Here is a 23,786-nt window from a genome sequence, read left to right on the forward strand (position 1 = left end):
ATTCTGTTGGACTTTTTTTTTTTCTTTTTTTTTTTTTTTTCCTTGAAGGGCTAATTACTGCAGGATATATTCTAATAATTAATTGTTTCTCAGATTTATAGATGGTCCTTGTCAGAAAATAAAATAAAATTGAAAAACAAACACCAAAACACCTTTTTAGTAATAATATGCAGAGGTGGTCAGCCAAGTATTTGTGAAAAACAAATCAAAAAGAAGCAGAGAAACAAACTGACTTTATTGATTAATATATGTATATATTTAGTTCGTATTATTCACTTAGCCCTATTCCAAGTGCTGTGGTATTAAGAACTTTTGATGTCGATTCTGGGAAAAGGTCTAATTACACAACTAAATGTCAAAATTTCCTTTTTTTGTTTTATATACTTGATTTATATATTTATTTTAAAACATTTGGTGTGTATAGATACTACAATAAAAATAATTAAAACAAGACATATCTTAAAGCCTACTTGTTTAAGTCCCACAGAATCTATTTTTCATTTCAAGAACTCCCATGTTTCTTGGACTGGTTTCAAGCTATGGGCTTCCATACTTCCAAAAAGGAGAAGACAGCATGGAAAACTGAGTATTAATTACTACAAACAACAGTTTATAATTACTCCCCTGAGAAATTTGTGTAAGTTTAAAAAGAAAGGATATGCATTTCTTAAGACTACCCCTAGGCATTACAGAAACATAGCTCATGGACAGACAAACACACACAGATCAGAACAGGGTCCTAAATATTAAGTGTTAGTAATTTGATCCAGTACTTTTAAGGGAACACACACATACAGCTACAATACATAGCTTAAGTAGCATTAAAAAACAACACAACACAAAAAATCTTACACAATTTCTCAATCAACAATTTTACATAAAAGAACACTTGTTTTAAAAGGTAAAAATAAAATAAAATAAAATAAAATAAAATAAAACAAAACAAAACAAAACAAGCAAACAATCAAACAATAACAAAAACACACCCAAATGAGCTCTTGTTATCTGCAAAGCTTTACAGGCTCCCATGCAATTTGCTTGTAAAATCTCAATCATCCAAAGCCAGGCAAGTTCAATACCAGAACCATAAGCATCTCATACAGACCTGCAGCAGTCCTCCTCTCAAATCAATGTATATTTTTGGAATGGATTGCTCTGGGCCAGGATCACCGCTGTGCTTACACCACTTGGCTTCCACACTAACAGAACAGCAAAAAGGGCCGATCAGAGACCTGGTTCTTTCTTTGAGACTTGTTTTAAGTAGGAAATCTTTTATGTCCAGGACAAAAGATGATCCATGGATTCCTAAAAAGACAGACGGAGAATTTATCCTACCGGTAGTTATTCTCCCAGCATTTTTATGCCTGTTGTTCAAATTCACTTTAGGATGACATTGTGAATCTGCACCAGCACGCAGTTTCCCACAGAAGCAGTCCCACTGACTTCCATGGAAATATTTCTGTGGACCACCGCTCTGCTGTCCAAGCAGGAGGATCACAGACCACAAGACTTGTGATTTTTTTTTCCTTCAGCTTGCTCTTCCAACATTATTGAGTACACTTAATGCAGTGTTGCAGTTATGGAGCAGGTATGTTTCATGCACATTCCTTACAAAGAGCTATTTGCCAAAGCATTATGACTTTTTACATGTGTGAGTATTTTAAGGTTTATGAGAAGAGACATTTTTCATTAAACTATGAAATTTTTTCAAAAGAGTATATTAAGAACAAGAACAGCTGCTTCACTTGATTATATTTTAAACTGATAGGAAATAGCTATTTTGAATTATTCTCTCTGCTTTTGTTCAGGTTACCTATAAAATATTGCTTTGCTCGACTTTGGAGTGCTTAGCAGGAGAATAAGAGTAATGTTTGAATTCAAATAATTCAAAGCAATTACTGTAACTCAAAATATATAACATGTGTTTACCTAAAAAACAATTTAATCTAAACTTTTCACATCATAACCATTTGCAGTTTACATAGCTTTATAAAACATAAAAAAAGACAATGGCATGTTAGATTTATGATAGGCCTTGTATACGCTCATTAAAGACAAACATTGTTAGGAAAAAACCACCATCTAGAAATTTCACATCTCCTGTGAATTTAACTTATGCAATCACGATTTAATAAAACAAACCGTACTTAATATCTCTTTAATTCTTTTGTATATTTACATGAAAAGTACTACATCTGAGGTAGTGTTAACTTTACTCTTCTGGTGCTCACAGCTGGAAAAATCACACCGAATATTGAATGTCACCATACTTTACAATGCCCATGGCTTATTTTTCTAATGAAACAATATTTACAAACAGTGAATGATTCAAAACCACTTAAGGCTTACACATACAGATATTTCATGGCATAGTTCCACTTAACAATTTCATACCCTCGCTGGTAGAAAAGTCCCTCCAAAATACAACGTTCTATTTTGAATACATGCTGTAAAACTTCTCCCATGAATCTTGGAGAATCCAGAAAAAAAGTTTGTCTGCCTCCTGGGATGTTATGATTTCATAATACCAAGAAATATTTTATACAATGGAAGGAAATATATTGGATTTTTTTTATATTTATCCAGCATCCACTAGGAAGGTGGTCCAACAGTCCCAATAGCTCTAATGGCATTGAATTGTATTCAACTTGAGTAGGAATCAAACAAGAATAATCATTCCCTTGAGCTGTTTGGAGTTTAGTAAGAATGATCAAGGGCTCGAGTGGATGTTTGTCCCATGCCAATCAAACAGGACTCTTGCCACTGATTGTGAAAGGGATTTTAGCTCAGGGTTATTTAGGCTGGCTTCTGAGTCCCCAGGCTTGGTGTTACGTGTAAAAGGCTTACACGTCAGAAACTGTTCAGTGTTTTTCTGATACTACAGTGATAACCAAGAATACAAACAACGTGATGCCTCTCCTTTGGTCTGAGTTCAGACTTGGTTCTGCAAAACTGTGGAATGAATCAGCTTTACATACAGTCTTAACCCAAGAAAAAGAGGCGTTTTAGGGGAAGAGATCACCCTCACCCTGCTATGCTCAGTTTGGTTATTTTCAGAGGCATTACAATCTTTGGAAATTCTTTTTTTTTTAATACTGTACACAGAACTTTGTTTTTAAAGAGGAGAAATTCCTGTTAACTATTGCACAATTCCGCAACATACAGAAATGTTCTATAGTTTTATTGGAGTATGTGCCAAGTTGCAGAAATAACAAAAGGGAAAAAGGAATGCCAGAATACAAGTGGTTTTATTTATGTTTTCTTTCACTGGGATTACACTTGGAAGGATTATGTTTTGCAGTCTTTTTCTGTTGTCATTTCATCTCCACGAAGTACAAAGAAAACACAATATTCAACTGCTTAAAAACAGAACTGAGCATTCAGCACATAATCCTGCTGGTTCAGAATCAGCAGTGCCTTTTTTCAATCACTATGTAAACAATTGAGAAATGAAGACACAATTAACAGAAAAGGATGTGTTGGTAAATTCTAAACAAATAAATATTACGAAACACCTCCACAGATTGTTTCCTACAAATACCAGGTAAAGCTCACAGACCCAATGAGAGATTTTTCTTCTCACTGGGACACAGATTGCTCTTCCATGGGCAAATATGACACCTTTGTCCTTCCCAGCAATTCTATCTACATGCTCCCCAGGGGATGAAGTGAATCTTAGCGTAAAATCTACTGTGCTCTTAATAAAAAAAAATGCAAAGAACATTCAGATAAGTTTGGGTAAAGGGATGTCCTGAGGAAGCTTAAAGAAAACAGATGAAGATTGACACGGATGCGCAAACCCTAAAAAGTAATAGCAAACAAAGAGGGCACGACGGAAGCTTCAATAGGGTACCATCAGGACAGAAATCCGAAAACAATGACATTAGAAAAGAAATAATCTCAAATCCTAAGGGAAGGGAGTGAAGAAATATCAGTTTGTGTTAGAAAGGAGCTTATTTTAGCATTGCTAAATGCCATCCTAAAATTCAAAGTATAAGCTCGCTCAGTGAAGTCGCTTTCCTAAGAATGAAGCAACCACCTCAGAAAGGTAAAGATGCAAAGTATTTCTCCTCTGTTTTTTTCCTCCCACGCACAATTCTCTGACAGTCCTTTCAAGCATCTCTCACAAACTTCAATTGTAGAATTCTAACTTCAGTTTAAACAGATTAAATCAAAGTCTCCATTTGAAGTGAACTTGAGATGGCACCACACAGAAGCAATATATCTTCATAAACGATTGTTGTGATATGTAGAAGTTAACTTGTTCTGTTTGGATTATTGCTCATGAACACCAACACACTTTTCAGTATGTGCAATAATTTACTTCTAGAAACAAATAGTTTCACGACTTTTAAAATACTCCTCCAAGAGACTAATAAATATGAAGCACTTGCTTTAGACAGTGTTTAAAAAATGCTGCCAACCCTCCATTGTCAGACCCCACCCCGACTCACAATAGCACCTCAAGATGCTGCCAGGCTAAGTGAGCAGAGGTTTCTCTATGTCACTGCAAGGAGTACCTTATCATGACATATATTCAAAAGGAATATCTAGATATATTTATACAGTTGGAAATAATGTAGGAGGGTTTGAAAAACAGCTAGCACTTACTTGGTAATATCTCGCAATTAACTTGCACAAAAATTAAAGATGGAGATCATTACAAGAGAATAATGAATAAAATTTACTAAAAGACATTTGCTTTGATTTGTAACATCTCCTTTCTTTTTTCCCAGTCAGTAAAGACTTGATTTATACTAATATAAACATTAAAAAGACATTTCATAGAATGTGAGTACCCCAATATAACTATCTTGGGGCTAACCAATAATAGAAGGCTCCACATTAATTAAACTGTCCTGTGTGCATGAATCTCTGTGTATGCATGCACAGAAAAACAGAGCTGGCCCATTTAAATAGCTGCAGCAAATACACTGAAATAATCCTTGCCTTACAGTAACAATCACGTAGTGTTTAGGCAAAACAGGTGTTAAAGAGTTCTGTTATTTTTCCTGGTTCACAGACAAAGGGAGAGACAATGTTTTGACATCAGCTACATACATCTTGTTTTCAAAAACATTTAAAAATACTTATACTTGAATCTACTCCAAATGAAACAAGTAGAAATGCAGCAGGAGTTTTTTTCCTTCTATAATGCACTATACTGCTCTTCCTTAGGTAGCTGCAAATCCTGTTCGGTTCACTGCCCTGTCACCTAATACGACAGAAAGCGCTATTTTTGTTGGTAAATTTCTACACGAGGAAACTGTTTTAAGAAAATGGAAGCGTACATAATAAATACAACAAATCGCACCGGACTACACACAAGCTATATTTTGAAAAGCCTGTTGGAAGCGAGTCGCAGCTTTACTATAAATCTTATCTCTAGGAAGAAAGTTGCTTTTCCGCGTTTGGGGCAGCTCAGGAACAAGACCAGGCCCCAGAGCCAGAGCCTGCTCCCCAGTTCAGACTGGGCAAGAGGCAAGTGAGTGACGGGGCCTGCACCCCGCAGCAGGCCGCGCTCCCACCCTTTGTGTCCTCCACTGCTGGACAGAAGAGACAGAACCTCTTATTAGCAATAAGAGGTTAATTAGCAAGTAGTTTTCCTTATCACCTTCTACTTTATGTCACACATTACACAGGTGATAAACTGTGATACTTGCTTCTGAGCATTTGCTCCTCGTATTTGCACCTTTAGTATCTAGTTTATAGCTGCCAAAGACAGGACAGCGATGAATATGTAAATATATTATAATTACCTACATGAACTATTTTCCTCGAAAACTCTAAGACACATCACCTAATGAGTACTATAAAACAATACTACGGTATAGTTTTTCCAGAAAACTTGAGATACATAACCTAATGAGTACTTATACTACGGCTACACTGCTTTGTTGATAGGTATCCTCTAAGAAATAGCTTCTGACAAAAAAGGGTAACAAAGCTATGAAAATAACTACAGGGAGAATACTGCAGTTAATTTAAGAGGCAGCCAATTTATCCAAGACTGGAAACAGCAGTAGCAAACAAACGGTGAGACACGTAGTAAGGGACAATTTTCCAGGAGAGATTTAGTTAACAATCCACTGACTGCACTGGATTTCTCATTAGTCTCGAGCTGAATCTTATGATAGTTCATTCTCCCCATGAGAACAATATTTACACATTACCAATTAACTATTCTTTAGTAAAAGAGCGTTTTTCAGCGTTACATATGGACACATGTGGGCTCTGTAAAAACATGAGATGTGTAACACACGGTAAACAGAAAGTAATGATCTTAAACAGGCCAAACCCTTGAATTCGTCACTAATAAATGTCCCCATGCATTCAGCAGTCCTGGCTGCTGGGAGCCTGTTTTCTTCAAATACTTCAAACACTAAAATCCAGGAACATTTATTATTTTAATCCATTACAGGCAGTGCTTGATTTAACTTTATTGGTTGTGGTGGTGGTGGTGGTTATAGTGGGGGTAAAGCTATGTTCTTTTACACATCATTTCAAAAGGGCTTAATTATATTTTATAGCTCAGGCCAGGAATCCTGCTTGTTTTGTGTCTAACAAGGTTCAAATGGAGTTCAGGTCAGTGATGAATCAGAAGAGAAGTCAAAGATGGTTATCTATTTGAAATGAGCTCATCTCCCTTAAAGAATAACTGGGCAGGTACATCATGTTCATTACACTACTGAATACTAAAGAGCTGAAAAATTTCAATTCACTTGTTGATTTGGTATTTTTGGATTCTGCCTTATCAGGGAGGGTGTATTAAAATTTAGATCTAAAGGGACTTTCAGTTTTGTTCAAGACTGTCTTTCGTATACAATAATTCTTAAGCTATTCGTAAATTACTATACTGACCCGTCTTATTCTAATTAAATGGAGAAAAACGTATAATGGAAAACAATGAAAATACTGCCTATTTCACATTTGTGAGGCCAGCTTTCAGAACGGACTGAGAGCTATACTGACATGAGTAATACTTAACTCTTGTATCATAAATATTTTATCTTTAGTAATAAGTAGCTCTCGGAAAGGTGACTAAATTTTCTTATTCCTGCTTTACAGATGGGCATGAAGAGGTTCTTCAATTAAAAAATTGTATCTACACATTTTTGTATGTTAATTTTAGGCATTTGGTTGCAAACACTGGTTTAGTTTCCAGGTATACCTGGTACCTGTGACTCTCACTGATTTATGTACTTGTAGATATTTAGTGCCTATTAAAAAAAAACACAACAAACAGATGTTGAATGGTTGTACAGTAAACAAAGCATCACAAAAGTGGAGGCTGCTCAAAATGTAGCCCTACATAATTGCCACATGGTTGAACTAGAATTACAACGTTGCTGTCTTCTCTTTTGCTCTATGCTTGATTCATCAGATTTCAACTGCTTTAATAAACTAAATAGTCTGTGAACTAGATGGTAACCTCTTGTAGGTAAACCATCCTGCAGATAGTGCCTGGCAGCACCTTAACTGCTTAAGCCTCTGAAACCCAGTGAATGAATCATGCTTGTGCAAGTCCAAGGCTCGACAGATACACCCAGGCTATACAAGCTGACTGCAGAGGTTGAGACAGAAAATACATCTCCCCTGCACTTCTGGTTCTCCAGCATTAAAGACAGTCCAGGTCCAGGCTCCTGTATTCCAAGTTTCTCCTCCCTTTCACCCTTCCTCCCTCTGCCTTCCTTTATACACTTTTCTGAATTCTCTTTTGTGCCAGTATGGCCATTAAGGTGTCCCCATCCAGTGAGCCAGATGAAGGAGATGATCTCGCCGGAAACTCTTCTTTCCTGTTGGATTAGTTTTCAGACAGATCAGTGCCCCGACTCAACTCACTGAACAGCTGCATGAGTAACAGAGCTAGTACACGGCAAAGTGTGGAAACGCACGGTCAAGATAACCTACAGTTCCTATGGAAATGCACCCTTCCTCCGGGTAGGAAGCTGGTGAAACCCATTAAAAATACGCCTGTCATAGAAAAAGCAGAAACATGTCACCAGCATGTCAGCAATTTAAACAACCTGGGGAACTGGCCCTTAAGACGGAACAATAATGACTGATCGCTGCTTTCTGTACTTCAAGCTATGAAATATAGATTGAACTGGAGGAATTGCACAGAAAGTATCAAACGTAAAAACAAAGAACTCAGCTTTCACTATTATCTATATTTCTTTGTGAATTTAAACATTCTGTAGAATCGACTACTGTGAAAACGCTGTACCTGCTACATACAGCACTGGGGTCCACGTAACAAAAGAAATTCCAGACTCAAAAAATACGCAAACACTTTCACAATAAAAGCATATGAGATTACAGAAACAACTGTATTTGTTCTGAATTGAATTTCGTTTGAAGTCTACTGTTTGAAATTATTTCAACAGTAAATGCAATTCCACAACATTGGTGTGCGCTGTCTTGAATCAACAACCTACAACTGATTTTCTTCCTTTTTTTTTTTTTCTTCGAAGTTAACATGCTAGCTCCTCAGTAGCAATTCTGAACCCTGTTACACAGTACCAGTAGGGAATCTGACCAGGATTAATAATGGTACTCAGTCCTGGGATTAGGTGGTGTCTTGTTTCATGGATTTTAGGCCATCTGTTCTTCCCTCCTACATTATACTCCTGCAGAACTATAAACGCACCTCCACCTCGGGGACTATAGAAAGGAATTAGAATTCTTCTGCTTTTCATTATCACAAGATTCAGTAACTCATTTCATTGTCAAGATAATCCCCTTTTACTCTTTCTTTTGCGCTTGCAGGGTATGCCAAAATGACAAATAAAATCCCAGATGTTAGAGACCTGATGAGGTCTCCACCTTTTCTTGAGTGTTGGGTTTAAGCTACTTGGGACATGGTGTCAAATCTGACAGGACCCTGATGCCCACACCCAATATTCATTAAGGTTTGTTAGTGATTTGTATAGCTGTCTACAAGCTGCACTTCCACCTCAATCCTCGGTGGCCATTTAAATATTTAGTTTGTCCTCTGGCTTTTACTGACAAAGAATTAATTTCCTATTGTTCAAGTGTTGGAAAGAGTTTATATTTCGTTCTAAAAGTAACAAAGGTCTTCTGGGTGTTGTAAATGGCTTGTTACTGCTGCATATTATTTTAGGTAGTCATATCTAATTTAATGTTTTATTTCCCTGTGGGCTAACTTGCATATCTGCAGCATCAAAAGGCTATGACAACGCCTTAGCAGAGCGTTCTCAAGAGAGCCGGTTAACTCCGAAATGAAGTTTGGTCTTTGCTCTACATCAATTAATAGCAGCATTTAATTTTTAATATTTCAGTAAAATATCTTGAGTATGTAAATTCTCTCAGGTTTAATAAAACTACTTGCGATTATCATAGACTCAACTAGTGTTTACTTTTTTTCCCTTCTTTATATGCTAAAGTAATTATATCTGCATTCAGGACGAAGGGCTGGGAACTCTGTCTGTGATCTTTGGAATATTTTATGTCCTTAACTCCCTAACTTCAGACACTGCACAGCAAGACTTCCCTCCCGTGTCCAGCTAGAGCAAAAAAAGGCTCCACTGAGAGGCTACGAGCTTCTTGCTGTCTTGCACTCTGGGGAGAGTACAGTCCTCCACTTCTCTCATTTATCTGCTATTCTGGCAGGTAGGTAGTGCTAATTTCAACACCAAACCTAAATTAACTGGAAGTCGTATGCTGAGAATTGCATTCTGTTCCCTAGTATTTATTACTAAAAACAATTTGAACTTGAATGGCATGTGACTGTTCCAGAGTGAGCTACATAGCTCAAGTGTGATACCAAGCAGTCGCAGGCTGAGACACTTGAGAGGTCTAGCCACTTTCTAGAAGATGCCACATACCTCAGAGGACAAAAATCACTGAACCAGGACTAATGATAATTCTTGAACTCGGGGTTCTCGTCAACAGTACAAAAAAGCTGCCAAAAATGAGCTAAATGTTGCTTGCTTGCTAGTATGAAACTGGTACAAGTTTTACCTTGTAACTCTAAGCCACAAAACCTAAAATGACTACAGTTAATTATCTTATTTAACAATGATGTGACTTAAGTTCTTGTCTTTTAAGAGTACCAGAAAAACATATACCTTTAGGCTTTTCTAAAGTAAAATTAATAACAGTTTTGGAGGAATGTTTTTTTCCTTCCTTTTTTTCCCCCAATACACCGCATCACATTCTACAACAATATTACTTTACTAAAACCAAAATAGTCAGGATTTCACCATAAGCACAGAGAAGAACATAAGTATTCTAGCAGAAATACTAACCACATTGCTATAAGTAACTGTTGTATTAAAACATGAAAAATGTCCAAAAAATGAAGTCCCTTGAAACACTAAAGGTTTGGGGTTGTATAACAGTGCAGCAGAATATGTAGAAATGAAGGTGTTTTAATTTGATCCAACTGAAATGTGAGCATTCAATACTTATAATTAATTTTGTTAAAGTGAAACAAATAATTCAACTAATTAGCCATTCGGTTTTTCAGAAGCTACAACTTTCTTACTTTCACAGAAAAAATTAAGAAGAAAAAATAAAACAGAAGGCCTTTATCTTCCATTACTAAGCCACGAAAGTCTAGAGGGAAAACTGATAATTAAGAAAAAACTCTATGGCAAGCTTTTTTCTTAATTTCAACTAAAAAAAATCAAACCATTACACAAGGTCACGCACTTTTGTTTTCCCCCTATAAGGGAGTAAAAATGCCGACAATACATTCTTATGAGTTTTTTTCTAAATAATTCCTAGCAAATAGGATTCCTTACAAACCAACTTCATCTCCTGCATTAAAACTCATCTGGAAAAGGGGTCGTTTACACTGTTTATAAAACACTGCCACATAAAATGTGTAAAAAAACATATTTCACTAAAAATAGCTTGCGTAAGTAAGGGATTAGAGTAGTTTCTACTGCTGTAATTGTTCCTTTGTAGTTTTTTCCATGATGTTTTTGAACAGTGTTTTTAACTATGTTTATTAAATTCAGCACATCAAAAAGGATCAAAGAGAAAGCTAGTGAGAACCAAAGAAACCCCAAGCGTATTGTGTTGTCTCACTGGGGAGTTATGCAGATTCAAGTAAACAAGTGCAAATTGTTGAGGTTTTAATGAAAATTTTCTACAATTATTGTATCTGAAGTCATTCTATATAATAACATCTGTACAGCAGATGGCCATACTGTACAAAAGGCAAGCAATGCTCCTTTTTCTTTCTCTGTTTTAACAGTACATCTGAGATGACTACTTTTGTCATTGTGCTTAGTTTGGTTCAGCAAATAATTCGTAAAATGCAGCTGCTGCAGATGGTCACAATAGTTATTTGACTGTAAAATCAAAGACACGGTGAAGTATTTGTGTATTAGTTTCATCCTGTAAAAAAAAATCTGACATTAACCCGGTTCAGCTCAAAAGGTGTATCTATAAAACGTTCTGTAAAAGGAAAAGTTAGTGAAGAATTGATGTATTTAAATGCTCCTTGCTCCCAAGACACAGCTACTACACTTCTTTTTTTTTTTTTAAATTGAGTTAACTTGCATAATTTCTTTGCAATAATAAAACAAATCTAGTTAGTAAGTGTGGTATTCTTTTAAGTAATTCAACACAAGATTTTAATACCATTTCCTTCACACAGAGTAATTAATTTTGTTTCCTGAATTTATATTTTTCAATTTGGTTTCTATCAGAACTTTAATTTCAAATTGATAATTTTAAATAAAAACCAAATTTATTAAATGATTATTTTTTACAGTTTCAGTCAGCTTTGTGGAAGTGTGCCTTTTGTACTTGAAACAGGAAAATGTCTTTTACAGTCACACTTGCACGCAAAATGTCATGCACATGTATTTATCTTTTTATAAAGCAAAGATAAAGCAACTTTAACTGCAAAAAATGTGAAAAGAGTCTGTTGATATCTATTTATTATCTTGTTATGGCCGTTCCTCATAGAGAAGAACTAACTTCTGTTTTCATTAGATTCAGCATCACTATTGCTTTATTTAACGCTGCTTGCCAGACTACAAACATGCTGAAGATTCACGCATGGCTTGTGACACGAAAAATAAAGATCCTTTTCCTCAGACTGCCAGAAGAATTAAGAATTAGAGCTTCGTAGCAGAGTGTTTCCGAGGCTTTAATGCACACGGCAAGGTAAGTCCTCCTTCTGGGAGGATGAAAAATTCCAGGGTAAGTGATACACTCTGCTGAGTTTGCCAAATTGCTTTATAGTGCAGTGACGGAACAGGCTCGGCTTTGATATATTGAAGCTTGCTGTGGACACCATAATGTACCATGGGACGGATAATGTATAAATGATAGAGGGGAAGTGATGGAAGGAAAGAGGATTATAACACACAAAGAAATCTAGAACTATTTAAAGGATATTAAAAAGACCCCTTACTCCGTTGCAGTGCTTTCTATGCCAGGATTGCGATATGATTGGAAAAGCGTGGGAATGCAGTCACTGTTCCTGCCTGCACTGCTGTTTATTTATGGGTAAATCAGGAGTTTTAGGCTCCAGCACTTTCGCAGGCTTTCATGTCCTACGAACCTTAAATTTTTCATTTTTAACTTTTAAAACAATAAAGAAGTACTGAAACTTGCTGGCCTGAGGAGAAATACTTCTGATGAAAAAGAAATAAATCACCACCTAGCTTGGCCTGGGACTCGCTCCTCTCAGCTACAGACCATTTTATCTCTCAAACGACTCTGCCAAATACCTACATCTAGCTCAACTCCAGATCATGCAAATGTACCATCTTATTAATTACATTAAAAAACTAATAAAGCAATTTATGAAGGTATTCAAAATGTCTTGATTTTAAACAAGTCTCTGGCATTCTGCTAATTCCACCCAAGGTGTAAAATTTCCTCACATTTTTGCAGCAATGAAAGCAATTTTTGGGACAGGCACCCTCATTTTCTCTGCGAGACTCTCAGCTAGGCAGAGGAAGCATGTAACAATTCAAAACTTCACCAGCCTGGAGCGGAATAATGTTAGGACCCAATATTTACACAGCAGCATATTTCAGGACTCTGAACACTTTTTTCTTCTTTTTTTTTTTAAACATAAATATAGAGTCCTAGCAAGCAAATGTAGTTACTGAGTGAAAACTGTCAAAATGTTGTCCTTTGAATTATCTGCTGCAGAGCCAGAATCCCAGAATCACAGTTCTTGTAGCCATTATTCCATCCAGAATTCTGTCAATAAATTAGCAATCACAGTCCAGGGGATATTAACTACAAAATTATGCACTCTCGGGTGCTACTGAAAGGAAAACTCAGGTAATGGAGTCTATTGTGGTTTTGCTATTTTCTGCTGTGGGTTTACTATGTCAGCCGGAGGAGTTCCCCTTGATGGATGTCCCATGCTTTAAAATGGTTACTAGACCACCACTTGAACAAATCAGCAGCAATTCTAATTTTCAGAAACTCTTACCTGTAGTTTTATGGCCACTTTTAACATTCAGGCTTCCACTGAGGTTTGATAAAGAGGCTAACAAACACGGTTTACTCGGATGTGGGATGGTTTCCATACAAACAACCATTTGGACAGTGTGAATGGAAATTTTCTGGAAGCAGGACAGAGGTTGCCATAGGTTTTCTTGTACCGAAACCTTCTGCGCAGCATTGGTGTGTGCTGCAGGTAGCAAGTCCTTTGTACTGGAGTGTTTGGCTACTGAAGTGCTGGCCCCATCTGGATGAATGCCAGCTGATGGAGCAGCCTCCTTCCTGGGCTCATAATCATTCGTGGTCATGATTTTTGTCAAAAACTGGTTTATTTGATCAAGTCTGACAAAACTCAGATTTGCTTTCAAAGGTTTTGATATATCCACATTGATGTCAGCTGTAGGAGAGAAGTGGAGAAAGAAGTATTAGAAGTTACAGTGCAATCATTCAAGAAATGGAAAAATGTTAGGCTTTTAGTGAAGAAAACATTATTTCTACTATGTTTCATTAGTGGGACATAATCAATGATAAATATAATAAAGCAATATTTTTATGAATAAATCTGAATTAATGCACCATGAAATGTACTATAAGCAATTTTCATCATTTAGAATTCTAAAGGAAGAAACATGCCTCAACCTAAATCTTATTTTCTTGTTTCTTGCCAGGGACCACCGCAGCTATCTGAAAGGTATACACTTCATTTCAGTGTGTAGGAGGGTAAATACATAGCCCTTTTGTGTCAAAATGAAAATATACTTCACATTCTCTTGAGTTTTCCATACAGTAGAACTATTTGACTAAACTCCAAAGCCAACAGTGAACATTTTCAACACATTTAAATGAGTGAATAACATGTATATTCTTTTGCTTCTTGCACAACTTATAAGCAGTATTCTTCAATGCATTACCATGTTGGAGTGTAAAATAAAATCAAATATAAATGCTGAGGTATGTTTAGATTTTTTTTTTCAGGGAGATATATCTAATATGTAATATAGTAGAAATAATCTAATACTAAATAAAAAAATTAGAAATAATCTAATATTAAAAAAAATCATAGAATCATGCGTTCTTTGTCTCCTTACAAAAGGATTTTGGTACCTCCGAGACTGCTAAAAACCTCAAAGAAATTTTAAAAGTATTATGACCAACATTGGTAACAGTGGTATTTCTTGTAACTCAGATGTTGCAATTACCAAGATTATTTTGCAGATGGGAAGCAGGATTTTATGAAGCTGAAACTTACTTTTGTGCTACCTGCTTCTTTATCAGTAAATTACAGTTCATTACAGGAATCAAGCTTTTTCTTAGTTAAAATTTTTCATTTCAAATTAAACTTTCACCTAGTAATGAGATAGCAGGGGGAAAAGCTTGCTTTTCACTTAGCTCTTTCATTCTTGCCTCCCTCCCCTCCAGGAACAAAACAGGATGAATATTCTGCACATATACCTAAACTATATTAAATTGTTCTGAGAAAACATTGCTACTTAGTTCCAAGTTACACTAGAAATATATAATGGAAACAGTGTTTGTTGAAGGTTTCACACAGATTAAGGGATATTTCACCAAAATTAGGATGTAGTTTCAAGTTGTCCAGGATCACATTCTACACAGATGCAAACTGATAAACCGGATTCTCCCATCTTTTGGTAAATCAGAAACTTTTAGCACAATACAGGAGCAGAGATTTGGATCTGTTCTTAAGCATAACCTCATAGTGACATCCTAGAGTCCCAGACACATGGCGAAGCTCTCCTCTGACTCCCCAAAATATCTGGAGGGTGGGATGTGTATGTGTGTGTGAAAATTGCAGTTAGATACTTTGGTATCTGAACAGATAAGTGCAAATTGCAAACTAGCCCTTTTTCTACAAAGATAAGAGAAATTTGCCCTGTAAGATTTGTTACACCTGAATAGAAACACAAAAATAATGTTCTCAGAAAAGTCTCAGTAGTACTTCACAAGCCAAAGATAACTGAGATTTAAGACTGAAATCTAGTTTAATTGTAACTTTCAATTTTAACTATTAGTTTTCTGAAAATACTTTCTCTTATGTTAAAGACTTTCATGCTGAACTAGAAACTGTGGCAAACACTACCAAACACAAGGGCCTAATAGAAAGGCAAGTATCGAAGCCAAACATTAGAAAAGGGCAAGATTTTTAAGCATCCAAAGCCATACATGACAGACTTGAAGATTTTTTCAAAACATGTATGTACCACTTTTAAAAACATTTAAAAACAAGGGAAGAAATATGTTATAACGCTTTTGAAAATATCCCTACCCTTCTTGGCACTACAAAATACCCCAAGGCATGCCTGCCTTTGCACATAATCATTGGTCCTCTCTTCCCTTTGAATGGAGGAAAGGAGAGCTATTAAAGAAGTATGGATAGACCCATGGGACATTACAATACTCACTTATACCCAGATGGAGAGTTATTCTAATGAATTGTTAAAAAAAAAAAAAAAGGAAAAAAAAAGCAGCATTTTTAAAAATGACCCAAGTTTGAAATCCAAGTCACACTAGGATTTGGGTCCCTGAAGCACTAAGGCACTTTCAAAAAATGTCCCTCATCAACTTAATTGTCTTCGTTAGTTAAGTAGTAATAAAGGACTAAAATAGAATCAATTTTTTTTGGCTTTGCTACATAATTAAGTAATGAATATGAGGAAAGGACCCTTCTTGCTTGGTGTGACAGCATTCATATCTAGCTTTTTTGCCCACGGTGCATTTTATGGCTAATGCTTTCCTATGGTAGTGCAGCCCAGAAAAGAAAAAAAAAACACACCCCAAAACCCCCTAAAACCTGAAAACCACCTTGACGTAAGTTTGTTAGGACAGGTGTAAAGCTAAAGCCAGAGAATAAAGTGATTGAGCAAGACCTGAAAAGGAGCTGAATATGAGAGCTTTAGCTCTCTCTGGGGTTTTGTCAGGCCAGGGCAGAGAAGAAACAGGGTGCTGGTGATGCTCCGTGCTGGATCGTGCAAGGCACTGGTGGTGCTGGGCTGGTGTGTAATTGGTGCTGTTAATCACTCATTTTCGCAGATGCAGAACCCCTCCAAGAGGGCAGTAAAAAAAAAAAAAAAGATACTAGAACACCAAAGAAATGCAAATGGCTTCCCTGTTTCGTGCTTGGAAACCGCACGTCACACTGCAAAAATGCTGTCATGACTGATATCTTGACAAAGGTTTGTATTAAGTTGTTATTATCCAGTGAATCAGCCCCGACAGAAAGTGGTGGCAGCCAGAAGCATAATTGCAGAAAATGTAACTTTGGAACCTTCACTGCAAATATTTTAACTATCTCATAATGACATAGGTTATTTTTACAACTGGGGAAAGATTATGTAAGGAGATTCTTTGGCAGTTTAAGTAAAACGTTAGAAAAATAAAAATCCAATTGAGCAATCAACATGTTTTTAGTCTTTGTCCTGTTTTATACTTTATACTTAGCCCTGTAAAAGACACTTTAACATTCCCTCTAAGAAAAACACATTTAAGTGATGGACAGCAACAGTGAAAACTGATGAAATATGAAGAGCTATTTATAGCAGTTGATGAAGATGGATGTTCAGCAGCTTCTCCAGCTATTCAAAATGGGCTAAAAAGAGATGTTACAATGTAAAGGGTCACCTAGATGCAGCTGGAAAAAAATTCCCAAGGTGCAAACTCCAACAATAACAGTATTTTTAGATGATGTTAAACACCTTGGGAAGCACACCACACAATGCTGCACATTCCTTACTAGTAGGAAAGCACAGGTTCCCACAATTCAAGCAACTCTTTCAATTGTCCAAAATTGCATCAGAATCCAGACAGGGCAAAAAGTAGCTCAAAGTCTCCTTTAACTCCTCAATTACATTGCAACAATTCTTTCCTTTCCCTACCAGTGACTGGCTACCGCAATTATACTCTGACGCTTTGGATTTAAGGCAAAATAGCAATGCTCGATTTTGCCAGATGTTACCTATTTCCAGCAAACAAATAATAATGGAATTACTGTGATTGTAAATACACTGTGTTCAAGTGACTTATTTATGTTTAAATCAAGCTGAACTAGATGATATCAAAACAATATATTTTTTTTTATTACAGATTACCAGTTGAGTGTAGAATTTGTATTTTTCTTTCTCGCTCTCAATTTCTTCACTACATCTCTTTAGATTACCAAGTAAATCCATGCCTGTCAATTATTAGTTTCTAATTACCCTTCACAACTTTCTGAACAGCTACTAGGAAACAGAATGATGAAATAACTATTGAGTTAAAAGGAGATTAGATAAATATAAATAAATTACACTTATTATATGCTCCCACCACACCAGGAGATGACTTAACAGTGAAAGGAAAAGAATCACATTGCAATAATGAAATCAGAGAGGGAATTCAGGTCCCAGAGGCGATTCTACGGAGTTTATGTTAATGTACACCTTGTGGGGGACCAAAAATCAACTGGAATAGTTTCCTGAAAACTGTTTCCAGCTATTTTCTCATTTAAAAAGTTCCAACTTCACTTGACCCATTAGTCATCATATTACTTACATTTATTATGTATTTTGAAATCTATTACAAAAAACCCAATGGATTCAATATGGCCTGTTTGAACAAAATCATAACATCTATAAAAGAAAACCTATAAGCAGCACTCTGAAATTTCTGTCTGAAACAATTTCTTTCTTTGTCATTTTATTACTTATAGCTTCAGATAAAAAAAAAATCAGGGTTACGAGTATTTTACCCTTGTTCTCTGTAACATTCAGATTTGTACCGTGAAGATAAAATTTTATTCTGTGAACTTGGGATAATGATATTACTCCAAAGGACTTTTTATTTGGTGAGCTAAGGATGAATAAGCAACACAAAAATAACAGAGCTCCCAGCAAGTTGCTTTAGGTCAGTAACAGCTCTTATTGAAGTCAGTGGGCTTATTCTAATATATGCCATAACCTAATGTGCACCAGGTTACTATTTCTATGACTAATAAACTACCATAGGATACTCGTAATCTGAAAAATCAGAAAGTAAACTTCATGAAAATTATTTATAGGTTCTATTTATAAGACTGGGGTCTTTTCACAGACTTTGAGAAATGTTGAACTATGAGAGAGTAAAATAAGGCATTTTCCAAGAATTTGTTAACTTCTCATACACCTCATTCTGCAATGGATCTTTCATTTCTCATAGCTAATATGGAAAAGGCCAGATCTTTCTCCCCTTGCTGGACACAGGTCTCTCTCTCCTTTACCCCAAGAAGGCTGTAAAATACAGAACATAAAAAATAGAACAAAATACTATTTGCTGTAATCTCAGGACGATTGAATTTCCTAGTTCTAAACAGGAGAGGAGCAGACGACAGGAATGAAACATTTTACCACCAGTAATATCCTTTCTCTGGAAGCCACCCATTCCGGTGTAAGAAGTCTAACAGAGGAAATCTGAGGAAGGTAAAGGTAGTATTGAGCCCTGATTCTGATTTGTAGTCAGGGTGGCCCTTCAGTAACAGGGAAATGGCTGAATTGCAAGAATTAAGTTTATAAAAATAAGGAAAGAGAGAGACATGTAAAAAAAAGACTAGTTGTACTGTTCTCAATTGTCCCTGGTTAGGCATCAAAAGAGAAACAAATTAAAAGAAATTGAAAAGCAAGAAGAATCCAAAAGAATTGTTTTTATCTTCTAATTCATCATTCCCAATTTGGATCAAGGAAAAAGAAAGAAGAAACTTGAGACAAGGCTTCAGAGGCCATCTGCAGTCCATCTTGTATTCTGCTTCTGTGAGACAGATGCCAATTAGTCTGGAAGAAACTGGTAGTCACCGCTCAGTATTTCTACCTACTGTAATTTTTATGCTGCAGCCCTGCAGAAGAAGCCCTCTAAGGCCAATATGGCAAACAGAAACCCTCAGGGAGCTTAATAAACTTGAGCCATCTGGGGTGCTCCCCTGCGGTACCAGCTACTACCACAACCTAGTATATCAATGATATTATGCGAAGGTGACGTTAACAGCTCTAACCATTGCCTGGGTTGGAGATCTCAGACAAGGCTCAGTGTGATATAGCTGTATTTTTTTTTAATTGTCACAATTGAACCGAAATAAATTGTTGTCGGACTAGAAGACCAAAGTTACCAGTGATAAAGGATGGAGGATTACTGCTTTTTATAGGTTGTTGACTGAAATGAAGCAACTGTGCAACTACCGAATAGATTACAGACGTGTCAAGGACTGTGTGGTGAGGCCAAAAGTTATACCATGGGCATTTGAAGGCACTACCATGATAAGAAAACCCTAACTAAGAGAAATATTAACTCTCTCAGGTAAGAGTCAGTCAAGTTGAAGCACAGTGAGAAGAAATAAATTGTTCCAGGTGACTGAGCATGTTTGCGGAAAAGAATCCATAAATGCTCGCTATTATCTGCTTTAGCTGCTGAATAATACAGTTATAGTAAGACATACATGAAGAAAAAAAATAGAGTTTAGAAATTTGAGCAAACGTTTGAAATAAGTTTTAAAGGAATGCCAATATACTGTAAAAGTTACCAAGAAAGTATTTTCAAACTTATCCACATGGCTAAGATGTCCAGTTTTTGTTTCAGTATTTGGGAACTTAAGAAACTAAATTTCATTTAAAATAAATATTGCAGACACTGCTGTTAGGAAGGTGCTTTGCTAATTTTACACATTATTACACTGATATTACAGAGAATAGATGTGTTAAAAACAAAGCAGTACCTACAGGCTGGTACACCTGTTTGGAATATTTCTGCTTGCTCTCTTAATCAAATAAATATCATTTCATGGCTATAGTGTCAGTGCTTTAAAAACTTGTTTGTAAAAGAGTAAAGGGAAAAAAAAACCTACTAGAAAGCTCAAAAGTTTTGCAAATGACCCAGAGTTAATTAGAAAAGTCTGCACCCTGGCTAGTTCCCCTTCTCACGTGTCAGCTCTCATTAAATCAAAAAATTCTCATTTCAAAGTTAACAAACACCATGGTTAACAAAACTGTTAAACTGGGATCAAGTGGGCACATTCCTAGGTTTATATATGATGTCATGCTAAGCAGCCCACAGCTGAACTTGCAAGTAGTATGAATGATTTTTCAATATATTAAGTATCTGATCTAATGCTAATTTTCTCTCTATAGGCTAACTGTGCTGGGAACAGGTGGCCCTGCTTTCAATTACGGAGGGCTAACATGCCAGTGTGAGGCCTGGATTAGTTCACCTTCTCACAGGGAATTTGCCTCGGTTGGGAATGGATTTATTATGGCTTCACACATGGAACGGGGCTCATGTCAGCTGAGGGCAGTGATACATCATATGATTCAAATTAACCTGCTGTGGACTGCTCCGCAGGGCTGATATTGTGTATTAAAATGACGACATTTTTAAAACAGCTTGAAAGAAACCAGGATTGCTGAAGTGCAATGGTTCCAATTTGTTCCAACTAATCTATCACCTGCTGGAGATATTATTCTAGTGGGTTTCTGGTAGCTGCTATTTTCCAGGTTTCTCCAAACCACTGACCTTGCTAATGGAGACAATTGTTGCCTTTGGAAACAGGGAAAAAAGCCAGGGAGAGCGCGAGGTGCAGCTTGGTTTGGTGCTCTCCCTGCCTATGGTGAGGCCTAGTGCTGTGCTCCTCCTCACTGCGTCCCACCGCTGCCAGGGGTGTCTGGCAAGAGCAGCCCCCAACCCCACCACCGTTATTTTATCGTTCAGTGAGAAATGTCTTCATTTGCCCACATAGTCTGCTCCGTAGAAATTATTTCCAAAGGCAGACATCAAGGATCTTAGTTATTTCACATCAAGCCTAACTTCTTCCCAAGAAAATGCTTGGGGAAGAGGACTTTGGCATGAACGTTTATATTTTGCGTGTATATGTGTTTTGTATGAAGCTGTACTTCACAAATTAATGAAATGTTTTACATCATTTACACACAGAAAGAATACGTCAAAAAGACAGCTTTTGCAGTTAAAGCGTAGTTAGATAAATTTTAAAAAGACCATTAAAACAAGATGGTCATAATTTTTCCCCACCTAATGAATAATACCTGATGCTGAAGCAATAAATAGTTCACTTACGTGTATTAGACAAGAATTAAATGTACAGTCAGTAACAGACTGAATATAAAAGAGAGAAGGTCATGTAAACTGATGTAAATGGAATTTAAAAAATTTTAAATAATTAGTTACTGTAGAAAGAGAAAGAATAGTACTTTAATACATCGTGGGGTTAGGGTTAAGGTCTGTTCCCACAGGCCTGATGATGAATGCTTATTTCTCCTAGGATCCTATTACCTTAAATCTGGAAGAAATATCATTTTTCTTTAGTTGCCAAAAATGTACAAAATAATCAACTCATGTGGCAAGAAGCGCATTAATGTATCCTGTTATTCTCATTTAATTAGTGGTTTCCAAGTTTAGCTACTTGCTGTAGTTTTTTGATCTCCAAGTTAATACAGACTGACAACCTGGTTTCCTGTGTGGTGAAAGTATACAATTTTTCTGTGGAACACTATCTACTTATCTACTTCAGCTGACAAACTATTTACAAGGCGTACAGTTTTCACCTAAGACAGCAAACACTGGGAACCATTTGCAGATTTTTCCTTTTAACTGCTTGTATAGTAGTTTGCATCATAAACCACAGCCATGTTTGACTGCTCTATCTGAAACTTAACTTCAGCACGCCAACAAAATTCTTCTTAAGAATTATGGAATTGCAATTGAACAGCTGAACTCTGAACACTTAAAATCTATAGAGAAAACTGTGCATTTATCACAACTGCTGCATCCAGATTTTTGTCTGTATATGCACAGCTTTTAAGAGTCTTCTGAAAAGCAGATCACCTGTGCCCAAACACTAGCATCTACTAGCACACGTTGCCTTCAAGTACATTAAAAAAATGAACTTATTGGATTTATGAAATGCACATATATAAATGAACATGAAAATACACAACATGTCCTTAGAAAATACTCATTAGTGGCTCCATTATTTGCCAAATGTTCACTAAAAAACCCCTAGGCCTTTGAGGCATGCAACATAAGCATATTTCATCGGTGTATATATTTAACCAATTTAGGTATTTGTGATGGGAGACATCATAATTAAGGTTGTCTGCTGATCTTACAAACATTTTCCTGAGGTTCCTGTCCTTAATGAACACCTGCAGGCTTAGTTAGGACCTGGTGATGTAGATACCTTCTCCAGATCCATGCTCTGTAGGCCAAGCTACGTCACCCAAGAAGTTGTGGTTAGAGAACTTTTTCCCCCCCAAGTAGAGTTAGTAACAGTAGTCTGCTCAGGAGTTGTCAAGCTTTCATAACCCCTTTGAATGTGCTATTTTGATGCAACCGCATGTGGAAAGTGTCTTTCACTACTAACTCAACAAAACACCCATGGAATAGTTCTTGGTAAAGGTTAGCCTAGTTGAAGAGTATCTCATACTGGCCACAACTGAGATGAGAAAAATCTTTAGAGGAATGCAGAGCTGTTTTATTATATTGCCCTGGTAAAATACTTTATTAAAATTCGGAGTAATTACTGTCGAGTCATGTTTAACGATAGTTCCAATTAGCAGCAAATAGATGATAAAAAGAATGCCTTTTGGCTAAGAAGAGATCCTGGATGAAAGTTCTGAGGTTTTATGTGCCTTGCAAGAATAAATAGACTGGATTTTATGATGAGTTAATTTATGTTTTTTTCAGTTCCCTATTTAGCCAAATACCATGGAGGGGAGAGATTTAACACTGATTCAGGATCTGACTGAATTGTTGAGAATGGGGTAGAAACTGAGACCACTCGTGAACATGTATTTTGCAAGCTTGTACCAACTTCCTTGTATGCTAGTTTAGTCAGAAAGCTGTCCTACTAACAGGACTGTGTCAGGGAAACACCTTCAGGCATTTAAAAAATTAAATACAAATGCTGGGCCAGGAAACTGCAATAAGAACCTTAAGAAACAGGGGAATGGAAAGACAAGGGATCTGGGAATGTGGGAACCTGCCAGAGATGTGGGAAGAGAGGACTAGTAAATCAAAAAATTGGAAAAACGAGGATAAAAGAAAACAAACCAGCAGCAGTGACCAAAATATTGTAGTGTCAAGAGAGAATACATTTTCCTTTTGGCTTTCCAATGGAACTCAAAAATCTTGACTCCCCACATTCCTCTGCTCTTATCAGGTATCTATAAAGCCCACTGATAGTGTCTCTTCCCCTCTTATGCTGATCATGCTTAGACTGAAAATCAACTATTACTATTATTAATCCTTTAGCTCAAATGGCAGTAAAACATGCAGTAGGTCTGAAGGTTCAAAATCCTATTAATGAAGCC

The 23,786-nt window shown here is 36.5% G+C and overlaps 1 protein-coding gene across 10 annotated transcripts in view; it reads right to left on the reverse strand.

Annotated features, from left to right (window-relative positions):
* VPS13B (vacuolar protein sorting 13 homolog B) overlaps positions 1–23,786 on the reverse strand; it is a 478,347-nt gene that overhangs the window by 88,334 nt on the left and 366,227 nt on the right. For all 10 annotated transcript variants that reach the window (XM_083824116.1, XM_083824118.1, XM_083824115.1 and 7 more), the window contains 2 exons: positions 13,436–13,843; positions 1,106–1,305 (listed from right to left, as the gene is read on the reverse strand). In XM_083824116.1, the coding sequence (XP_083680242.1) occupies positions 1,106–1,305; positions 13,436–13,843 (608 nt within the window). The remainder of the gene's footprint in view (positions 1–1,105; positions 1,306–13,435; positions 13,844–23,786) is intronic.

This window comes from Anser anser, assembly GCF_964211835.1.
Source record: "Anser anser genome assembly, chromosome: 2".
Taxonomy (NCBI): Eukaryota; Metazoa; Chordata; class Aves; order Anseriformes; family Anatidae; genus Anser; species Anser anser.